This window comes from Gossypium raimondii, chromosome 10, assembly GCF_025698545.1.
Source record: "Gossypium raimondii isolate GPD5lz chromosome 10, ASM2569854v1, whole genome shotgun sequence".
NCBI lineage: Eukaryota > Viridiplantae > Streptophyta > Magnoliopsida > Malvales > Malvaceae > Gossypium > Gossypium raimondii.
Window position 1 is genome coordinate 10,202,775 of NC_068574.1, and position 22,376 is coordinate 10,225,150.

The window sequence follows — 22,376 nt, forward strand, 5'->3', positions numbered from 1 at the left end:
TACATTTAATTTATATATGCACCTAATCACATACAACAAATCCAGCATATATATATTACTACTAGAGTATAAGATATAACATTTGATTATAACATCATTCAATTACCACAAAACCTAACCTATTAGGTACATGCCAAATATAAGTAACGTTGAAATCTAACAAATATTTGTGGCCGATGCATGAAAATCCTAAATTAGATCTAACTTGTGCATGGAGAAAGCAATATGTATGACGAGGAAAACATTCAGTGGCTTTTCTATAATTTAAGTAGATAATATTAATATTAGCAATTCTACCTAAATAAATGTGTATATCTATATGCATATATCTACCATATACTTATAACTTGAAGTTACCAAGCTTAACATTCTCGATCATAAACTTGTTGTGTGAACAAAACCAACACTTCTTCTTCTTGCTTCAATACAATTCACAGAGAAAAATCATTATACTCGTAATAATGATTTAAAACTAATCTCTAACACCTCGTAATTAAACCCGATTGTCAAGTTTGATCACTGGACCCAAGCTATAGAATATTACCACAAATATCAGAATAAAACACTTTCCATTTATAGTAATTAATTTCATTTAAAAATCAAATCGTGTTTTAATTCCATGAATAATGTGAAATACAATCAAAATTGAGTCTCAAACGAGTTTACAAAAGCTCTTAAGTTGACCCGAGAACAAATAATGATTAAACTGGAAACCTTTCCAAAAATAATGGAAATTTTGCAAAACAAGGGTCACACGATAGTGTGCCTAGGCCGTGTAACTCACTGTGGCTGTGTGGACCAAAATCGATCGATTCTTCCAGTAGTCACACAGTCGTGTCACCAACCCATATGGCCAAACTGTGAAACAAATGAGAACTGTGTGGTTTTGAAATCTCTTACATTTTAGTGATCACACGGCCATGTCACCAGCCCGTGTATGTCACACCGCAATGTACCAACTCGTGTGGTACAAAAATGTACCACTTTGATCCCTGTTCAAGCCAACTATTCCAAAACCTCAAAACATACATTTACACAAATCATCTCAAAACCAAGCCAAAACATGCCATATATCATTCTCTTAAACATTTAACCAATATGCCATATTGACACCAATACAAATCAATGTATCAATACAATCTACTCAACTACTTAAATCATTCTAGCTTAACCTACCACATTGCCATCATGTTTTCATGCTAATTCCTTATTTCCATTTACACCACATTAGCTCAAACAAGCCACATTCAACATTTGCCACTTATACATACTTATAAGCATTATATGCAAGTTTCAAAAACTAAGCATCACATGTAGTTCAACTTGTAAACTTTCAAAATAATTATATATGCACTACATCCCCTAAATACATGCCACATAACTGAGTTCGGAACAATAAAAAAGACTACTAAATTCAATTACCATTATAGCACTTCATACCATATTCAAGCCTATTTATAATTTACTTATACTTAGCCAAATACATACACCATCATCATAGTATATAAATCATGTAGACAAAAGTTATAACAAGATGACACAACATTTAAGTCATATCTTAAGATCACTAATTTGCCATACCAATAATACATGTATCATCTAACAATTCACCGTCAAGTTCATACTTTCATATAAACGTTACCCATCCAAAATTACACATATATTAGTCCTATATACATACCATTTCTAACTTGTAACATTCTCATTTATATAATCATTCCAAAACAACCAACTCAATAAGGCACAATTTAGCATTTACCATACCATTTCACTTCTCAAATTTACCAATTCACCTATATAAGTATTTTAAACATGGTCAAAACATACCTATACCAACAAACCACTAATCATTTAAGCCACACTGCCATTTCAACTTATATAATTCTAGCATATCATCTATCAACAATAAATCATACAATCAAATTATACCAACTTCCAATTACATATTCATATTTACCATACAATTTATAGCTTACAATTTAGTCCCTTTTAAGTAAGTTCGTCAAAATTATAATTAATCTAAACTAATAAACATTAAATATAATCAAACATATTAGAAAACTTATATAATAAGTTTCATATGAACTTACCGGAAAACAACAACCAACAAAACATCGTGGACTATTCCACAATTTTTGCTTTTCTTCGATTATCTTTCAGTTGATTCAAATCCAAATATATACTAATTCATTTCAATTTATCAATTCAAACATCTTATAATAGCCTATTGTACTAATATATTAATTCTTTTTATTTTTGAAATCTTCCTACAATTTTACATTTTATTCAATTTAGTCTCTAAAACTGAAATGACTATATCTTTCAAATTTGAGCTTTGATTTATAATCCGATTTTAATTACATTTTCTACAGCCCTCTATTATCTATAATTATAGAAATTTAACATCAATTTTGAATTTTACATACTTTAGTCCCTATGTTCAAAAACTAACTTTTTCAATTCTAAGCTTAAATTCTAACAATTTAACACAAAAACTTTAAGCATTTATCAATGATAACTTTTAAAAATTTTAACAATTTTAAAATTAACATTCGAGTTAGCTAAATCAAATTATAACGATCTCAAAAACATAATATTTATGAAAAATAGACTTAGAATCACTCATCATGCAAGGCCGAATGTTTCAAGCTTAAAAATCTATTTTCTTTCCCTTATTGCATGGTGGAGGAGAAGATGCTTCTTTTCTCCACTTTCTTATTTGTTTAATATATATTTTATATTTTTAGTATTTTAAGTGAAATTTAACATAATTTATAAACATAAACCACACCTACCCGTCCACTTTAGTCTAAAATGGTCTATTTATCATTTTAGACTTTAGTTTAATTACCATCTTAATCCTTTAGCAATTAAAATTTATAGCAATTAACTTTTACAATTTTTATAATTTAGCCTTTGTATCTTAATTAATTATCCGATTGACAAAATTAAGGGACCAAACTTTAATTAAACTATGGTCTCAAACATCAAAAATGGGTCTCAACCATTGATTTTAAAATCATTACACTTGTACCTTAATTAACTATCAATTAAACAAAAATTACTAGACTAAATTTTAATATATTTCTATACTATTTAATATTTATGAACACGGTTTACGGAAATGACATTTTGCAACCGTAATTTCCAACACCACTGAAAATCGGGTCGTTACAATTTTAAGAAGCATATTATCTACCATTGGATATTCCAATGGGGAGTGTTATGAATGTTTTATTATTGAGTGGATGTCCATCCAGATAAATATAAATTTAATGTATTTTATGACTTTAATATTCATTAGAAGTAAAGTTTTATTTCATTTATACTTCTTATGTCTATAAATATAAATTTTGAAAAACATTGTAAACATCCCTATTGATCAATAAAATATTGTAGTTCTTTTCTCTCCTAATTTCTTTGTTCTTTTACTCTTTTTATTATTTAATTAATAATAATAAGCATTTTAAATTCATCAACTTTTTATTATTTTGCTTGTAATTATGAATGTAAAATAATGCTTTCTCAAAAAAAAAAAAAGGTGGAATAATTATTTAATATTTAAAATGATCTATTCATTAAATATTTTAATTTCATTTAAACGAAAACTTCAAAATCCTAAACAAACAAACTATATACATCCACTCAAAACTTCAAAGCTATAAACCAAAAAAAAAAACTAATTAACAAGGAAATGACCGTAATTACAAATTAGAATAATCTTGTTGATCATGTCTATGTAAATTATCATTGGTTTGGGATTTTTCTGGAAAATTAATATTGGTCTGGGATTTTGATGGAAGAGTATTGAAGCTAGAAGCAGATAAAATAAGAGATTCATCCAAAAATGGAGGTTTAGTCGGGGAAGGCAAATCCATGTCTTTATGTCTTAAAATCTGAAGAACTTTGGACATATTTGGTCTTAAAGTTGGCTCCGCTTGTGTGCACAGCAAACCCAGTTGGATTTGTCTCTTTATTTCTTCAATTTGATCCTCCGGATTCAAGCTTTCATCGATGATTTTTGTTGTTGTGTTTGATTGAAAATGCCTCCATGCCTGAAAATCAATATTAAATATTATATTCGCTACAAGAGATAGACGAATTTTCTGATAGAAATTTGACAAGGGATGGGAAAGTTCCCTAAAAAAGATTTGGGTGGAAGAATTTCATATTTTTAACAACCAAAAGATATTTAGAATCCGTGGGAATTTTGATGAAAAAAAAGGAGAATGAAAGTAAGAAAGATGCGATGTTATGATTACATCAGTCACCAAGGTTTCGAAATAATTGTCGGATTCGATTTTGGTGTTTTTAACTCCACTGATGATTTCGAGCATTAGAACTCCAAAACTATAAACATCCACTTTTTCAGTTAATCTTCCTTTGGCTATGTATTCGGGAGCCATGTATCCGCTACAAAAAATTCAACCAAAGGTTGCATTAGTTACAACTTAATGAGAATAAGCTTGGAATGTGATGAGAAAGACAACTTACAAAGTACCGGCCACAGTGTTGTTGACGAGGGAAATCCTATCGGAATCGCGGGAACAGAGCCTGGCGAGGCCGAAATCCGCGATTTTGGGTCGGAATTTGATGTCCAACAAGATGTTACTGGCCTTGATGTCTCTATGAATGATCCGAACTTCGCAACCTTTGTGTAGATATTCCAAACCTTCGGCTGTTTCCATAATTATTTTCTGCCTTTTTCCCCAATCTAACTCTTTCTTCTTCTCAGGATCTTTCTTCCAGGGGGCGTCAAAACAGTCACCATTTTGTTTTAGTATTGAGCTAATTGAATGAAATAATTGTAGTAATTGGGATTCAGGCATGTGAGTGTTGAATTTGTCTATTCTTTTCAACCCATATTAGACAACACTCACATTTGTAGCTTACCAAATAAGATGCTGTCGAGGCTTTTGTTAGCAAGGTATTCATAGACGAGGAAATTCTCAATAATGGTAAAGCAACCGCCAAGGCAACGAACCAAGTTCTTATGTTGGGCTTTACTGATGACATCCATTTCATTGTATATTTCTCTACTTCGATTCCTTCCATTTACATATAATCGTTTTACTGCAATTTCTCTTCCATCTGGTAATGTTCCCTACAGTACAAATTTTCAGATTTCACACCTCAATACATTCATCAACTTGGGAGTCGATTTTCTTTTTGTAAAACTGAAACAAAAGTCATAGCGTATACCTTAAATACTTCACCATATCCTCCAGAGCCGAGCTTGTTAGCTTCATTGAAGCAATCAGTTGCTTTCTCTAGAGTTGAAAACTTGAACTGCAAGAATTTCATGGCCTGATCCAGTGCGGCCAGGTCCACCTCTTTCCCTGCGTGTAAAAGCCAAGTTTAAGGAGAAATTAAATACAATCCCTTCTCAAATGAGGGATGGCAATATTTGTAGGTAACCTTACCTTTCCATTCACGTCGAGGATTCATCTGTTTGTAAGCCATTTTCCCCAAACGCAGTCCAATGGCAACGGCCAATGTGCAGACCACAGCCGTTAAAAAGATGTAAATTATGAACGATATTATGGCATCTACAAAACACAAATGAACCTAATTAAAAGGCGTGTGTGTATTTAAAAGAGAGAAAGAAGATTAAAAGGCAAAAGGCAAAGACAAAGAAACTAACATCGGACTGCACCAGCATTGGTGTCATGACCGAAATCATAAGTGGAATAACGCAAAAAGCAGCCAGCATTGAGCGCCCGACCTTCCTTAGAGGGCACGCACCGGAAGACGAGGTCGACGGCATCGGCGAGACAAGAGGAGCACATTTCCTTATCCAAGATTTTCCAGCACTGAGCCATCCCATGAACCGTGGTCCCATTCCTCGACTCTTGGAACAAGGCAAACCCTTTTTTGTCGGGAGCCTTGTGAACCATCCTGGGCAACATGTCTCTCAATACCATCTTGAAATCTTCGTCGGTGTCGATATCATCGCTGCATCTCTACCTTCCATTCAATCCCCAAACAGGAAATTTAATAACATGTTATAAATCAAACGAACCACAATTACCAAATAAATGAGCTGAGAACGCATTATAGCAAGTTATATATTAAGCATTAGTTTTCAAGGTTATGGCAAAAAAAGAGAGAAATATATATATGTAAAGAAACTCACATTGATATCACCATTTGCAGTGACTTCCCTATAGAAACTATAATTGTTGGCCCTTATAAAGCAACCGTCAAGATAAACACGACCGCCGGTGGTCGGAAAACAAGCCGGTAAAATATTACTGATCCTCGCAAAGCATTGGGCGCATTCAACGCTCGAGAGATCATTCATGCACTGCGATAACACGTAAATTTTATCAGGCGGCTTTCCGGCTTCATTAAACGCAAACTTGTTACGATACATCTCCGGTTCCATCTTTTGAAGGATGGACTCGTAATTCTTCAAGTAATCATCCTTGTTCTGCACCGTGGTCGTCTCGCATGAACGGGCAACAAGATCGAGTCGAGTGTCTGCATAAGAACGTACGGAGATGACGATTAAGGAGAAGATGATCAAGAGAGCTGCGGCTGCCATGGAAAGAGGAAGGAGAGGATCAATGAAGATGGGATTCTTTTGTATTGTCTTTTTTAATTAGGTGAGAAATTTTTTAGACTCTTGGTTTTGTTAGTTTAGTTTTTCATTCGTTTTAATTATTTTCTTATATTTAGACTTTATATTTTGTTAGGTTTATATTTAGAAAAAAAGAAAGATGGTGTTACTGAAATGGTTTGATGTGGGATATACATACACCCAAATAAATATTAGTTTTTGGTTTCATTTTCCAGTTCTTGTTTTTTTTGGTAGGATTCTCTATTTAGGATATGTGTCGTCCTGAGATTTGCTTAATTAAACAAAATAAGAGGGTAGATTAAATTGATGGAATAAATTCAATATTTTAATATCAAATAATTATTAAATATAGAAAATATTTAATAAAGTTTCTTTTCTCAAACTAAATATTTAATAAAATTATATGTTTGGTTAAGTACACACTAAAAATTATATCATTCGTTACGTATTTAAAATTTAAATTAATTATAACACATGAAATATGTACGATATTAAAGAAAATGAGTATGTTTGTATCCTTTTTGAGTTATGACCGGTATATTGATGCTGAGATTGTTTATTCTTGTAGCTATGATAAGTGACGCTTTACTAGCTTCTACAGCAACCCTGATGAGAGGCACAAAAAGGAATCTCGGGAGTCATTATCTTAATTAAGTCATCATTTTTTTTGCCCCGGGGGTCCTCAGTGATTTTAATGAATTAACGTGGTCCTATGAGAAAAAGGGTGGTAATTTGCATAATTCAACCCCTATGGAGGATGTTCGTCAGGCTTCAAACGACAATGGACTAAGTGATATTAGATTCATGGTTTCTTGGTTTAGTTGAAGGTATGGATGCATTTTGTATGCTCTTATTCAAGAATGGCTTCACAGAGTGTAGCAATCGAGGAATGTTAGTCCATGTTTCTTGAGTTTCGTACATCATCTCCCTTTCATAAAATCCGATCATTGCCCTTTGTTCTTGATACAAGGATGGTTGGAAGTCAATGCTCTATTACTGGTACTCAACAATCTTTTCGGTTTGATGATACATAGGTGCTTCAGAAGTCTTGTGAGGCAAAGATCTAAAGATCAGGGTTGTCTACTACATCTTCGGTCCATTTATATCTCTTTGAGCTAAGTGAAGGTTTACTAGCATGAAGTAGCTCTCATACCCCCATTAGGAGGGTAGATATACACTAGTTGCCAAATAAGCTTGTTGATCTTTACTCTTAGGATCCTCCGAATGATATTATTTTGAATGTTCTAGATATAAATAGGCTATTGGGTCGGTAACTGATTGCCTTTGTTTTGCTTACTAATAAGAATATTTGCAAGATTTTTAAAAATTGAATGATTAGTCAAGAAGTGTTCCATAAATTGGCAAGCTAGTTGTTTGAAGGTACGTATAGATCTGCTCGGTAAAGATTAGTACCAAGTTTTCGTACAATCAGTGAGAGTCATCAAGAAATCTCTACATTGGTATCCATAATATCCATATAATTATTATATCGTAAGAGATATTTTTAAGGATCTACTATTCAATTGTATTTCTCTTTGAGAGGTCTGAAGATGAGTGACAAGTATTCAATTGCAATGTTTAGGGCTAGAGAATTATTTGAAGAGAGTGCCCACTTTACATCATTTATTTTAACATGCTGTAATGCTTGTAATTGTTGTTTGATACCTTCTACCTGGGTTTGAAGGTTGTTTGTGGTAAGGTTTGAAGGTTAAATATAAGGCATTCTGGGTAATGACCAAGGTGGGAAGAATTGTTTCTTCATCATTTGATAATGTCTAGTTTTGGGGAGTTTACGATCTACTTGTAATTCTTACATAAGCAAGGTGTTTTGTAGGGTTAATTGGAAGTTTTGTTCAAGCGTTTATAAAGATAGATTAAATAATGGCATCATTTGAAATTTGTTAGTTTTTGTGTTAAAGTAACTTAAGTGGGAAGGGAGAAATGCAAAGAATGAGGGGGATGTGACTATATATACCTAATGCTAAACAAGTTTCTTCTTATTGATGTTTATAGGGTGAGTCTTGTGGTCTTACTAACATGTTTGCTTACGTAGATCTTTTGAGTTATGTGTCACTTCGGTAAGCCTTTACAATTGCATTGTAATAAGTTGATGGGCCTTACAAGTGGCGAATGAGACATGACAGAGCTTTTTTTGTTGATAAGACAATGGGCCTAGGCAGGATGAACACTTGGCAAGGTCTGTAACACCCCAAACCCGGCCTAAACATTATGGTTGAATCCAGTAATGTTACCATAAAGGGGTTTTGAAAACAGTGCGAATTCATTGAAGCTTTGTAACCCATTTTCGTTATTACAACTTTTATTGAAACCATTATCTAATTAATTTAGTTGCAAATCATAATTTACAGCGGAAGTCTTAAAATCGTTATATTTTGAAAATCCAGCTCGTATTTTTAGAAAAATATTTGTTTTCATAAAATCGAGATTTGCATTCAGATATTGCAAATACAGAATAAAAAAATGCATCCAAAACCAAATTAAAAACCAACAGTCCGGAGAGTCCAATAAATGCAAAACTCCAAAAAATAGTCTTTAATTTAATTAAAACCAATATTTAAGGTCAGTTTATGATCTCGTGGTCACCATCAGACGCCGTCGCACTGATCCGCCTAAGTCTGTGGATTACCTATACAGAACAGACAAACAAACATGAGTTTTCGTAAACTCAGTGTGTAACCCAACAGAAATAGACATGCATTACAAACAAATATCACATACACAATCAAATTCAGATTCAGACTCAGACTAAAGTCCTTTACAGATACAAATACAGATACAAATACAGATAACAGATAAACAAAACAAATGTAGTGAGTCTTACCCCCATCCTCTACACACCATCTTCGTCCATCCTATCATACCATGTGGGGTTAAAAACACCCACTCATCCCTACACACCATATAATGTCGATGTGACACATTACAGATAATATGCAGTCAAGCTGCCAAAATATAGGCGAAATGTCGCCAATACAGATCACTTACTCCACATATTCAAATCCCACCCCAAAAATAGATATAGAAAACATGTACAGAATATAAATACAAAAATTATAGACTTAACATTTTTGCTTAAACAGTACAGTCAGACATACATTTAGTATCCTACTCATATCAATCTATCATAATATCATAACACACAAAATAGGGTTTGGTTAGCCCTTACTGACCCTACGGTAGACCCACAGTCGATCGAAACGACCCGTGTGACCTTAGAAAATATTTTAGAATTATGGGCCCACATGCCTATGTTGTTTGCCCATGTAGGCCCACATGCCCAATTTAGCCTTGCCCGTGTGGCCCACACGGCCACACTCACACCACCACAAGGTTGTGTCTTGCACACGACCATGCCCTCGTCAATGGCACGGTCGTGTTTCACACATGGCCAATGGCCAGGCACACGCCCGTGTGGCGTCGACAGAATGCACTTTCGACTTCCGTTAAAGCTCAATTTTTCGTGTTTCGGGTACACACCTGGTACGTTTTCGAAGCGAAACCACTTCTAAGACCACCAACACCTAAAAATAGAGTGCCCAAAACCTTCAGTAATCAATTTACGAGTCTAACACGATTAACCAAAAACATAAAAACCGACTCACCGCTAACAAAAATAGTCACGACCTCGAATTAAGCCGATGTAGTGCAATCTTCCGCTTCACAACCTTCACCTAAACACATATTTTATCTATTAAACACCAAATAAAGGTTGCCAAAACACCGCTATTATCTCAAAACTAATCGAAGTGATAAATAGAGTTCTACTTACCAAATCAGAAGAACCCGACAATTCCAACAGCACGATTGAACAACAGATTGACAAATCAAAATGAAAAAGAACAAAATAAAGGTTTGCAAAGAAGGAGAAAAGAAAATACCAGAAAGGGGAAAAATAGAAGAAATTGACGTCAATTTTTTTTAAAGAGAGAAAAACGAATTTTGAAAATAAAAATAAAAATAAAAACAAAACCTAATAACTCTCAATATCCCAACTCCCCACTATCCTCTCATCCTCAATCACCCACTCACACAAACTCCCAATCCTATCCAAACTCTCTCAGTCAATCGAGGCAAAAATTAACCTCTACGCTTGGGCAATGGTTTGAACACATGACCCCCAACATACTAACTCCTTTACCACTCGAACCAACAAGCTCATTCTAATATAGATTAATAAATAATTTTATATAAGCCCGCTCAATAAGGGTAAGGCTAGGATTAGAAATTTTTTTTGGCAAAGGTGAGACTTGAACCCAAAACCTCACAAACACACCTAGAACACTTAACCACTAAAGCATATATACATTTATGTTAAATATTTACAAAAACAGAAATAAATTATGCAGGGCATTACAACTCTACCCCCTAAAAGAAATTTTGACCTCGAAATTTAACTGATCAGAACAGATGAGGATACTGCTGACGCATCGAGTCCTCAGGTTCCTACGTGGCTTCCTCAGTGCCATGGTTCCGCCATTGAACCTTCACTAATGTGATGGACTTCCTTCTCAGAACCTTAATATCACGATCTAGAATCTGAACCGGCTTCTCCTCAAAAGTCAAATCCGGTCTAATCTCGATCTCCTCAACAAAAACAACGTGAGATAGATCAGACCAATAGCGCCTCAACATCGAGACATGGAATACATTGTGGATACGATCCAATTCTGAAGGTAGCTCCAACTAATAAGCGATTGGTCCCACACGCTTCAGAATCCCACACGACCCAATAAACCTAGGGTTCAGCTTACCCTTACGACCAAATCTCAAAACTTTCTTCCACAGAGAAACCTTAAGAAAAACGAAGTCACCCGCAGAATACTCAATATCACTCCTCTTCAGATCTGCACAAGACTTTTGGCTATCAGAAACCACCTTCAGATGATCCCGAATCAGTCTAACCTTATCTTCAGTCTCAGAAACCAACTCGGGACCTAAAACTCGACGCTCACTCAACTCAGTCCAACATAGCGGAGTATGACACTTACGACCATACAGAGCCTCGTAAGGTGCCATCTAGATGTTAGACTGGAAACTGTTATTGTAGGCAAACTCAGCTAGCGGTAGATAATCCTCCCAATTACCTCAGAAATCTATTACACAAATCCAAAGCATATCCTCTAGTATCTGAATCACCCTCTCAGATTGACCATCGGTCTAAGGATGAAACATAGTACTGAAGTCCAATCTCGAACCCAGAGCTTCATGCAATTTCTTTTAAAATTAAAAAGTAAAACGATGATCTCTATCAGAAATTATCGAAACTAGAACCCCATGCAGTCTTACAATCTTGGAGATATAGAGCCTTGGTCAATCGATCTACGATGACTCAAACAAAATTCTTCTTAGTGGGTGTCAAGGGCAACCCACTAACGAAGTCTATCGTTACTCGTTCCCACTTCCATAAAAGAATCTTAACGAGTTGCAGCAAACTCTAAGGCAACTGGTGTTCAGCCTTAACTTGTTGGCACATCAAACAACGAGCAACGAAATTCGTAACCTCGCTTTTCAAACCTGGCTACCAGTATAGTTCACAAAGATCTCGATATATCTTATTACCACTGGGATGCATAGCATAAGGGTTACTATATGCCTACCTTAGAATCAACTGCCTCAGATAAGAATCATTCGGCACACAGATCCGACCTCGAAAATACAGAACTCCATCTTTGTTAAACCCAAAATCTAAAGTACTACCACTCTCAATCTGGCGAAACCGCAAACCCAGAGACTCATCCCCTAATTGCTTGTCTCGAATCTGATCAATCCAAGTCGCCTTAACTTGTAACTCGACTAACAGACTTACATAATCAAACAGACTAAGATGACTGAACATCGTCTTCAAATCAGTCATCATTCTTCGACTTAAAGCATCGGCCACCACATTGGCCTTACCAGGATGATACTCTATTGTGCAGTCATAATCTTTTAGCAGCTCAATCTATCGACGCTACCTAAGATTCAACTCCATCTGAGTAAGGAGATACTTGAGGCTCTTGTGATTAGTGTAGATAATACACCTCTCACCATACATATAATGCCTCTAGATTTTCAACGCAAAAACCACTGTAGCCAACTTAAGATTATGCGTTGAATAATTCCCTTCGTGTGTCTTAAGCTGACGAGACGTATAAGCTATAACCTTACCATCCTGCATCAATACACATCCCAAACCGACGTACGATGCATCACTATACACCATAAACTCTTTACCAGATTCAGGTTGTATCAGAACAGGAGCTTGAGTCAAAACAGACTTGAGCTTCTCAAAGCTCGATTGTTGCGCATCATACCAAATGAAAGGAACACCCTTGCACAGAAGCTTAGTCAAATGAGCTGCAATCAGAGAGAACCCCTAGACAAACCACCGATAATATCCCGCAAGACCCAGAAAACTATAAATTTCAGATACATTTTTAAGCTGTTTCCACTCAAGTACGGCCTCAATCTTCCTCGGATCAACACGAATCCCCTCAGCAAAAATCACGTGCCCTAGAAAAGTTACCTCCTACAATCAGAACTCACACTTACTGTACTTAGCGTAGAGCTGCTTCTCTCAGAGTATCTAAAGCACCACCTTAAGATGTTCATCATGCTCATCCTTAGTCTTTGAGTAAACCAGAATATCGTCGATGGAGACCATGACAAACTGATCTAGATACGGCTAAAAGACTCAGTTTATTAGATCCATGAATACAGCCGGAGCATTCGTCAAACCAAAAGGTATAACTAGGAACTTGTAATGTCCATAACGAGTCCTAAATGTAGTCTTATGAACATCAGCTTTCTTAACTCTAAGCTGATGGTACCCAGAATGAAGATCTATTTTTTAGAACACTGAAGCCCCTTGGAACTGATCAAACAGATCATCGATCCTCAGAAATGGATACTTATTCTTCACCGTCAGTTTATTTAGTTACCGATAATCAATACATATCATCACGATTTCATCCTTTTTCTTAACAAACAAAACCAGTGCCCCCCACGGAGACACACTAGGACGGATGAAACCACGATTTAGAAGCTCTTGAAGTTGAGCCTTAAGCTCTGTAAGCTCTTTTGGTATCATTTGGTAGGAAGCGATGGACACCGGAGCTATACCCAGTAAAAGCTTAATGCCGAACTCAACTTCTCGACTTGGAGGTAAACCCGATAACTCCTCAGAAAAGACATCTGAAAAATCCCTCACTGTTCTCATATCCCTAATAGAAGAATCCCCAAAAATAGAAACATGGACGTAATCTAAATACACCTCACACCCTTTCTAAACCAGTTTCTCAGCCAAAAGAGTGGAGATCACAACCACCTCATTATTATCCTCGGTCCTCAGAACGATCCTTTTAGTCGCGCAATCCAAACTAACTCGATGCTCGACCAACTAGTGCATACCCAGAATTAAGTCAAACTCCCCAAATGGAAGCTTCATCAGATTTTCCAAAAAGACAGCTCTTTGCACCTCTAACGGAACATTCTTATAAAGTTTATTAACCCGAACAGACTGCCCCAACGGACTTAGTACAGTAATCTCACTAGAAGTGTTCTTAACAGAAATCCCCAGGTTTTCAGAAATAATACTAGCTACATAGGAGTGTGTAGAACTTATGTCTATCATAGCAGTATAAGGTACATCAAAAATAAAGAAAGTATCAGTAATAATATCAGGAGCGTTTCTATCCTCTCGGCGTCGAGCAGCATAAACCAGTGTAGGCTGTCTCGTCTCCTGTTGACTAGCACTTCTGTCCGATACTCTCTGCCATCGTCCCATACTATTACCACCCCTAGCCAGTTCACGACCTCTAGGTAGTTGCTAAACTGCCCTCTGAGGCTGTACAGAACCCGGTCCTGAAGCTTGTATCTGATCAGCCCACTGTGGACACTCTCTACTATGGCGCTCCAAAGATCCATACCTCAAACAAGCCCCTAACCTCCTCCAACACTCACCCAAATAGTGCTTACCACAATCTTCATATGGTTGAATCCCAATAGAAGTAACATGAATCCCTACTCTAACCTGCCCATCAGTTCTGGCTCGTTTCTTATGCCTCTGAACAGAACTAGAGGGTTCTAAATCCCTCTTATTCTTGCCTCTCTCGCGGTCTCTATTTTGGCGTTCCACATGCTTAACTTTATCGGTAATCTTTGTCTTATCCACAAGAAAAGAAAACTCGCGCTCCCTCTGCGGAGCAATCAGTACCCTCAAATTATCCCTCAAACCGTCCTCAAAGTAAATACATTTCTCGTACTCAGACGCCATCATACCTCGAGCATAGTGGCTCAACCTCAGAAACTCGGCCTCATACTCGACCATAGATCTATCACCTTGTGTGAGATTCATGAACTCACACCTACGAGTATCTACATAGCTCGCCCCCACATACTTCCCCAAAAAGGCAGTCTTGAAGAAGTCTCAGTTCAAATAATCAGGCTGAGTACCCTCCTCAACCGATAACTACCACTGATATACCTCGACGCGAAGTAAAGATACTGCACACTTAAGTTTCTACTCAAGAGTATAGTCTATATCATTCATGATCCTCTCGGTGGCCTTCAACTAATACTCGGCCACAGTAGGGGCGACTCTAGTGGCACCCCTAAACAGCTCAGCATTATTAGACCGGAGTCGTTTAATTACTGACCCACGGCCCCCAGATCCAGAATGGGATCCAATGACCCTCTCTAATACCCTCAACATGGCTTGGGACAATGCGTCGTCCCTAGCCGAACAACTTTGAGACCTAGTCTTAGTAGCAGGTGAAACCAGTGTCTCACTTGTATTTGAATTTGGCATACTGCCCAGAGAGGAAGACTTAGCTCGAACCCTCCTACGGCCTCTACCACGGCCACGAATACCACATCCGCAAGTTCCACAAGCGCTCATCGTAAATTTTAAATTTTTATCAACATTATAAAATTTTATGCATTAGTTCTAGTATTTCTTAGCAGATATTTTATGCATAAACTATCAGAAGTTCAAAGGTGTTTTCAGAGGTTTCAGTCTCTAACTATTTCAGTATAGTTTCAGAAAGTACTAACTACAGTGTTTTCAAAATATACTATCTAAGTTCAGAAAAACTTACAGGATCGGCACCGGAGACTCGATGTACTACATACTTTCTCAAAGTATCCAAATTATTTGAAATCTAATTCTTTAAAACACAATTTAGAACCCAAAATTCACAATCCGAGTTTTGTAACCTGGCTCTGATACTACTTAATGTAACACCTCAAACCCGACCTAGACATTATGGCCGAATCCGATAATGTTACAATAAAAAAAGTTTTGAAAACAGTGCGAATTCATTGAAGCTTTGTAACTCAATTTTGTTATTACAAATTTTATTGAAAATGTTATTTAATTATTTAGTTGTCAAATTATAATTTACATCAGAAGTCTTAAAATCGTTTTATTTTGGAAATCTAGCTCGTATTTTCAAAAAAATATTTGTTTTCCTAAAACCAATATTTGCAGTCAGATATCGCAAATACAGAATAAAAAATGCATCTAAAACCAAATTAAAAACCAACAGTCCGGAAAGTTCAATAAATGTAAAACTCCCAGAAATAGTCCTTAATTTAATTAAAACTAATATTTAAGGTCAGTTTATGATCTCGTGGTCACCGTCAGACGTCGTTGCACCGATCCGCCTAAGTCTATGGATTACCTATACAGAACATACAAACAAACGTGAGTTTTCGTAAACTCAGTGTGTAACCCAACATAAATAGACATGCATTACAAACAAATATCGCATACACAGTCAAATTCAGATTCAGACTCGGACTAAAGTCCTTTACAGATACAAATACAGATAACAGATAAACAAAACAAATGTAGTGAGTCATACCCCCATCCTCTACACACTATCTCCATCCATCCCATCACACCATGTGGGGTTAAAAACACCCACCCATCCCTTCACACCATATAGTGTCGATGCGACACATTATAGAAAATATGCAGTCAAGCTGTCAGAATATAGGCGAAATGTCGCCAATACAGATCACTTCCTCCTCGTATTCAAATCCCACCCCAAATACAGATATAGAATACATGTATATAATATAGATATAGAAATTACAGACTGAACATGCTTGCTTAAACAGTACAGTCAGATATACATTTAGTATCCTACTCATATTAATCTATCAGAATATCATAGCACACAAAATAATGTTTGGTTAGCCCTTACCAACCCTAGGGTAGGCCCACAGTCGATCGGAACGACCCGTGTGACCTTAGGAAAAATTTCAGAATTATGGGTCCACATGCCCAGATTGGCCTAGCCCGTGTGGCCCACACGGCCACACTCACACCATAACATGGCCAGGCACACACCCGTATGGCATCGATAGAATGCACTTTCAGCTTTCGCCAAAGTTTAATTTTTCGTGTTTCGGGTACACATCTGGTACGTTTCAACGCGAAACCACTTCCGAGACCACCAACACCTTAAAAAATAGTACCCAAAACCTTCAGTAATCAATTTACGAGTCTAACACAATTAACCAAAAACACAAAAACTGACTCACCGCTAACAAAAACAACTACGACCTCGAATTAAGCCACTGCAGTGCAATCTTCTGCCTCACAACCTTCACCTAAACACAAATTTTATCGATTAAACACCAAATAAAGGTTTCCAAAACACCGCTATTATCTCAAAACCAACCGAAGCGATAAACAGAGTTCTACTTATCGAATCAGAAGGAGAACCCGACAATTTCAATAGCACGATTGAACAACAGATTGACGAATCGAAACGAAGAAGAACAAAGCAAAGGTTTGCAGAGAATGAGAAAAGAAAATATCAGAAAGAGGAAAAATAGAAGAAATTTACGTCAGTTTTTTTTAGAGAGAGAAAAACGAATTTTGAAAAAAAAACTAAATAAAAATAAAAACAAAAATTGATAAGTCCCAATATCCCAGCTCCCCACTATCCTCTCATCCTCAACCACCCTCTCACACAAACTCTCAATCCTATCCAAACTCTCGCAGTCTATAGAGGCAAAAATTAACCTCCACGCTTATGCAAGGATTCGAACACATGACCCCCAACACACTAACTTCTTTACCACTCGAACTAGCATGCTCATTCTAATATAAATTAATAGACAATTTTATATAAGCTCGCTCAATAAGGGTAAGGCTAGGATTAAAAAAAAATGGCAAATGTGAGACTTGAACCCAAGACCTCACACACACACCCAAAACATTTAACCACTAAAGCAAATACACATTTGTATTAGATATTTATAGAAACAGAAATAAATTATTCAAGGCGTTACAAGGTCTCTAATAAGGTGATGTGAAGCAAGATGAGGAGTATAACACTTCGTACATCTCGTTATTTCATAGTTTTATATCCTCGATATTGACATTATACCAAATAGTTTCCAGTTTTCTTTGAATATCATTGATCTCTAGCTTGGTTCATGATTTTTGAATAGTTTCTCGCTTCCTGTTTCATGTGTCTATAGGGCTTCAAACTATTTTCATTTCCCCTTACCTCTGTCACCGGTGTTAACCTAACCTCTATATTAACCTAACCTCTATATAAGTACACATGTATAGGTGCATGATTAGATACAATGCCCCTATATAAGTCTATCTATATAGGTGCAAAATTAGATGCAATGCAGGTTAAGAGTTCAACTATGGCCTTTGGAAGTTTTTCTAGTTAACTAATCTACAAATCTATCAACGTATTTTCATATTAACTCCCTACCCTTCGCTTATTGGTCCAAGTGTAACAATTGCTATTAAAACCTAAATCTACTAAACCACATCGTTCTTAGGTATCCTTGAAATGTAACAATCCGATTTTTGTTGGTGTCGAAAAATTTAATTTTAGGAAGATTTTCTTAAATTGAGTGATTCTGGGAAATCAAATAGAGAGGTTTTTGGGAATGGGCACTATAGTGAGTTATAGGATTATTAATTGGTTAATTGTTATTAATTAGAATTAGTAATTGATTAGTATTTAAAGCCTATAGACTAGATTGTAAGGTTGAAAAAATTAGTGTGGTTAATGTGAGAAAACTAGAAAATAACACTTAGATAAGGAGTGGTCCTTAACTGGTAATTATCCAAGTCCTTATTAGCAAAATTCCATGTTTGAGTTAGTTAATGGAGGGAATGGTTTTCTCACCTTATTTTGCAAAATATTATTTTTCCCAAAACTCTCTCAAGTTCTCTCTATTTCTTTTGGCATTTTCAACTCAACCCTTTCATTTCTATTAAATCAAATTATAAGGTAAGATTATTATTTTTTTTTTAAAATCCTTCCTTTTAAATAAGATTTCTCAAGTTACAGACTTAATAAATTTCTTTCTCTTTTCTTTGCATTTTCGGCTAGCTTTGGTGGAGCGGAGAAGTTGTTGAACTTTTGATTTCTTGATTCAATCTTTATTTTTCCAATAAGGTGAGTTGTTTTCAAACTTTAATCTATGATGTTTAACCATTGAAAACTATTTTTTTTATCCTTATTATTTTCTCATTTTTGACATTTTTAAGAGTAGTGAGAAAAAGTTTTAATGCAGTGTTTCTATGATGTTCTTAAGTTAGATTTTTGTTAGTTTTAGTTTTAGAGCAGAATGGGAAGATAAAAATTCAAGTTTGATCTTAGTTTCTTAAGATTCTATTGTTGAGTGTTTAAGGTGTTTTAGAGATAAGAGTGTTGGTGGATATTTAGTGTTTAGGATTTCCTAATTTTGATTCTAAGGTTAGATTTCAGGTGTGGATAGGTTAGATTAGAGTTCTATCGAGTTTCAAATAGATGCGGTGAATTCTTACTTTATCGAATTGCATCACATAATTAGTTCTAGGTGGATTTTTTGTTTAATTATTTTTTTCTAATCATGTTCATTGTTTTGGTTGATGATTGTAGTGAAAAAAGTTGCAAGTCCTTTAAGGCCAAAAAGAAGGAAAATTTCACCAAGGCTAGACGATTTTGGGTTTGTGTTAGCTTAATTCAATTTCATAGTATAGATTCGATTAAGCAATTTAGCTTAGGATGGGTTGATGATGGTATGTTAATGGTTATATGTTTATTGGTAAATGAGTTTTACTATGTCAAGTTTATGCTGACTACTGTGGAGCATTAATGATTAATTTATGTATCCGTATTTGGTTCCATAATTAGTTAATTGAAACAATGGAGACTTTAATACTTGAATACATGCTATTAAGCATTAAGGCGTTGCCTTCTAATCATGATGTTGAATTGATCCGTTGCTATGTAATATGGACACTATGGAAATTGTTGCTATATGATGATGTTTGACTTTTTAAGATATGATTGCTTGTTGTTTACGTTGATCTCTAGTATGCTTTATTACTTACTTCAGATTTATTGACATCACTAAACTTTTTAATGCTTGTTTGTTCCATGCATAGGCTTTGAAAGTACTTTTAAGTTGTGATTGGACTATCCTTGACATCCAAGGCTTGAGTCTCATCTTGATTTTTAAAATTTTAAATGTCACTTTGTTTTTCTTAGTGTACGAGCATGTACTAGGAGTTTTGAAAGATTGATGATATGTGTTGGTTAATAAGTGAATGTCTATGTTGGTCTTAGCGTGTAAAAACATATTTGGTATTATGGTTTGCGTTTATTTGAACTTAAGAATCAAATTTGATATTGAGTAATATAATTTTATGCATGATATTTTATTTTAGTAGCGAGATTTTAATTAAGCATTTTTTGGATGGAAATTTTTGTGTTTTAGACATAGATTGATACGTTTATTGTGTGCATATACTGTTGAGGTCGTTTTGAGCAGTGCCTATAGCACTGCCCACTAGTTCTCACATTGTTCAGCCTTATAACTTGTTATATATGGAGTTGACAATTTTTTGTAACAAAATCGTTGGGTTAAGATATTTGCTGATATTTTGGACGTATGCAAATCCTTCTATGATATCCAAACCTATCATGAGAATATATCTTGAAGACTGATTTGGATTGGATCAAGTAAATTGACTTCCTTAGTTTGAGAAGATTGACTTGGATCGGGTAACTTCGTAAGTCATAATGAAGATATTATTCATGCTGACTATCTTGCTATTTTGATGGGAAGATTTATTGTAATTGATTTTTATTATATATTGAAAGGCTTTTGGATGTAAAAAGGTGTGGAGAATTTTAACACTTATTTTGTTATTTAGAACTTGTTTTTTAGATTGTATTTTGTAAGTAATCAAGTCACTAGGTTTTTATCCTAAGCTTTCAGGGAGAAAACTTTGATCTTAGGCGCAAAAGTGAGGTCGTTAATCTGGTGAGTATTAGTGCTTGTAATAACTTGTGGTACGAGGTGTTAAAATATTTATTATCTTTTTGGGTAAGGCCTCGCAGATATAAGGAAACTAAACTATGTAAACATATCAAGTGTTTATTGTTTTTCTGCTCTATTCTTCACTAGTGTCTGAAGCAGTTAGCATTGCTCATACCACTTCTGGTACTGCTCCTAGCACTGCTTCTAGTACTGCTCAGTTTTTGCTTGCAATTATCGGTTTTGGAACTAACATATATTCTTGAGGCATGTTCAGACATGTTTAGGTTAATTTTGAAGCAAGTTAGAATGACTTGAAATGGTATTTTATGCATTTTTGGGCTCAAATCTCAAGACCAGGAAAGTTAAGTCTTTTTTACATATTGGATGAACAAGTATCGATACTTAATTACCAAATGTCGAGATTTTACTCAAAGTATCGAGATTTGTGCACCAAGTTTCAAGAGCGGACAGACAATTTCAAATTTTATGTTTCAGGGGTTATCAATATTGAGACTTGTACCTCAAGTCTCGAGACTTACTATCTTGGTTTTTTATTTTATATTAGGCCTCGAATGTTGTTCTTAAGCTCGTTTTCGTCGAGTTATTGCTTGATCATCATCAATGATGCATGACATCTTTGAATTTATGTTTAATCATGTTAAATTTAAATTTTTAATCATGCATAATAAATATTTCGTTTTAAATTTGTTTTGTTTAGGTTACTTCGATAACCAATGTGATTTTTATACCCAAATCCGCCACCCGAATCAAGTCTAGAGTGTAACATGAAAATTGACATTTTCCACAAACACAACATACTCCCTTCAATTTTTTCTAAGTCCCTTATAATTTCGTTGAAGTCCTTGAATCATAGCCAGAAACTAGTAATTTACCCTACAAGACTATTGAGTACTAGCGATGAGGAATCTGTCTTTGCTGCATCACATTCTCCATAAAAGCCCATTATGTGAACTATTTTATTACCACCTTCTAATACATCCATGTTTCTGTGATTAGATGAATACAAGCATAGTTGTAAAGCCACATCCACTATCTACACAATCCTTAGTCCACCCTTTTGGCCATTACACTCCACTATAAAACAACTTTGCATCCCCCATTTCTTTCCAAGCGAATCAGCCATGGCGTTTTTAAGCTTTGTCTCGCAAAGGAACACAATGTTGGGAACTTGTTATGTAATACTCTACCTATTCATATATTCCGAAGCTTCTTTACAACTATGTCATCGTTCCTTTACTAGCAGGTCTCTTGGTATGGTTGTCACATTCAACATAAATCCCTTGTCCAAATCAACACCTTAAAATCGATTTGTCAATCACTTTTTCACCAACTAATTTGACTAATTAAAGACATTCTTAACCATGACTCGTATTGTTGTGTCCTCTTCTCTTCCCTTTTTTTTGCATGATTAATTAACTTGGCAAATTTCATTGCACTCTACATCCCATAACCATTCATTGACCTAATATTCCAATTG

The 22,376-nt window shown here is 35.4% G+C and overlaps 1 protein-coding gene across 1 annotated transcript; it reads right to left on the bottom strand.

Moving 5' to 3' along the window:
• Positions 1-3,704: 3,704 nt before the first annotated feature.
• LOC105776445 (cysteine-rich receptor-like protein kinase 46) lies at positions 3,705-6,547 on the bottom strand. The gene is made up of 8 exons (XM_012599095.2): positions 6,137-6,547; positions 5,645-5,963; positions 5,424-5,549; positions 5,203-5,339; positions 4,894-5,104; positions 4,495-4,738; positions 4,263-4,413; positions 3,705-4,055 (listed from the first exon to the last, which is right to left on the bottom strand). Exons 1-8 carry the CDS (start codon positions 6,545-6,547, stop codon positions 3,705-3,707), a joined length of 1,950 nt encoding a protein of 649 aa, XP_012454549.1.
• Positions 6,548-22,376: the final 15,829 nt, after the last annotated feature.

What these genes read in the sequence shown, in the direction of transcription:
- LOC105776445 (XM_012599095.2), bottom strand. Translation starts at nt 6,547, where the DNA reads ATGGCAGCCGCAGCTCTCTTGATCATCTTCTCCTTAATCGTCATCTCC. An exon ending in GATATGGTGAAGTATTTAAG is followed by an intron (nt 5,105 to 5,202) that starts GTATACGCTATG and finishes TTTGTACTGTAG; the next exon opens with GGAACATTACCAGATGGAAG. An exon ending in TCGAAACCTTGGTGACTGAT is followed by an intron (nt 4,056 to 4,262) that starts GTAATCATAACA and finishes ATTGATTTTCAG; the next exon opens with GCATGGAGGCATTTTCAATC.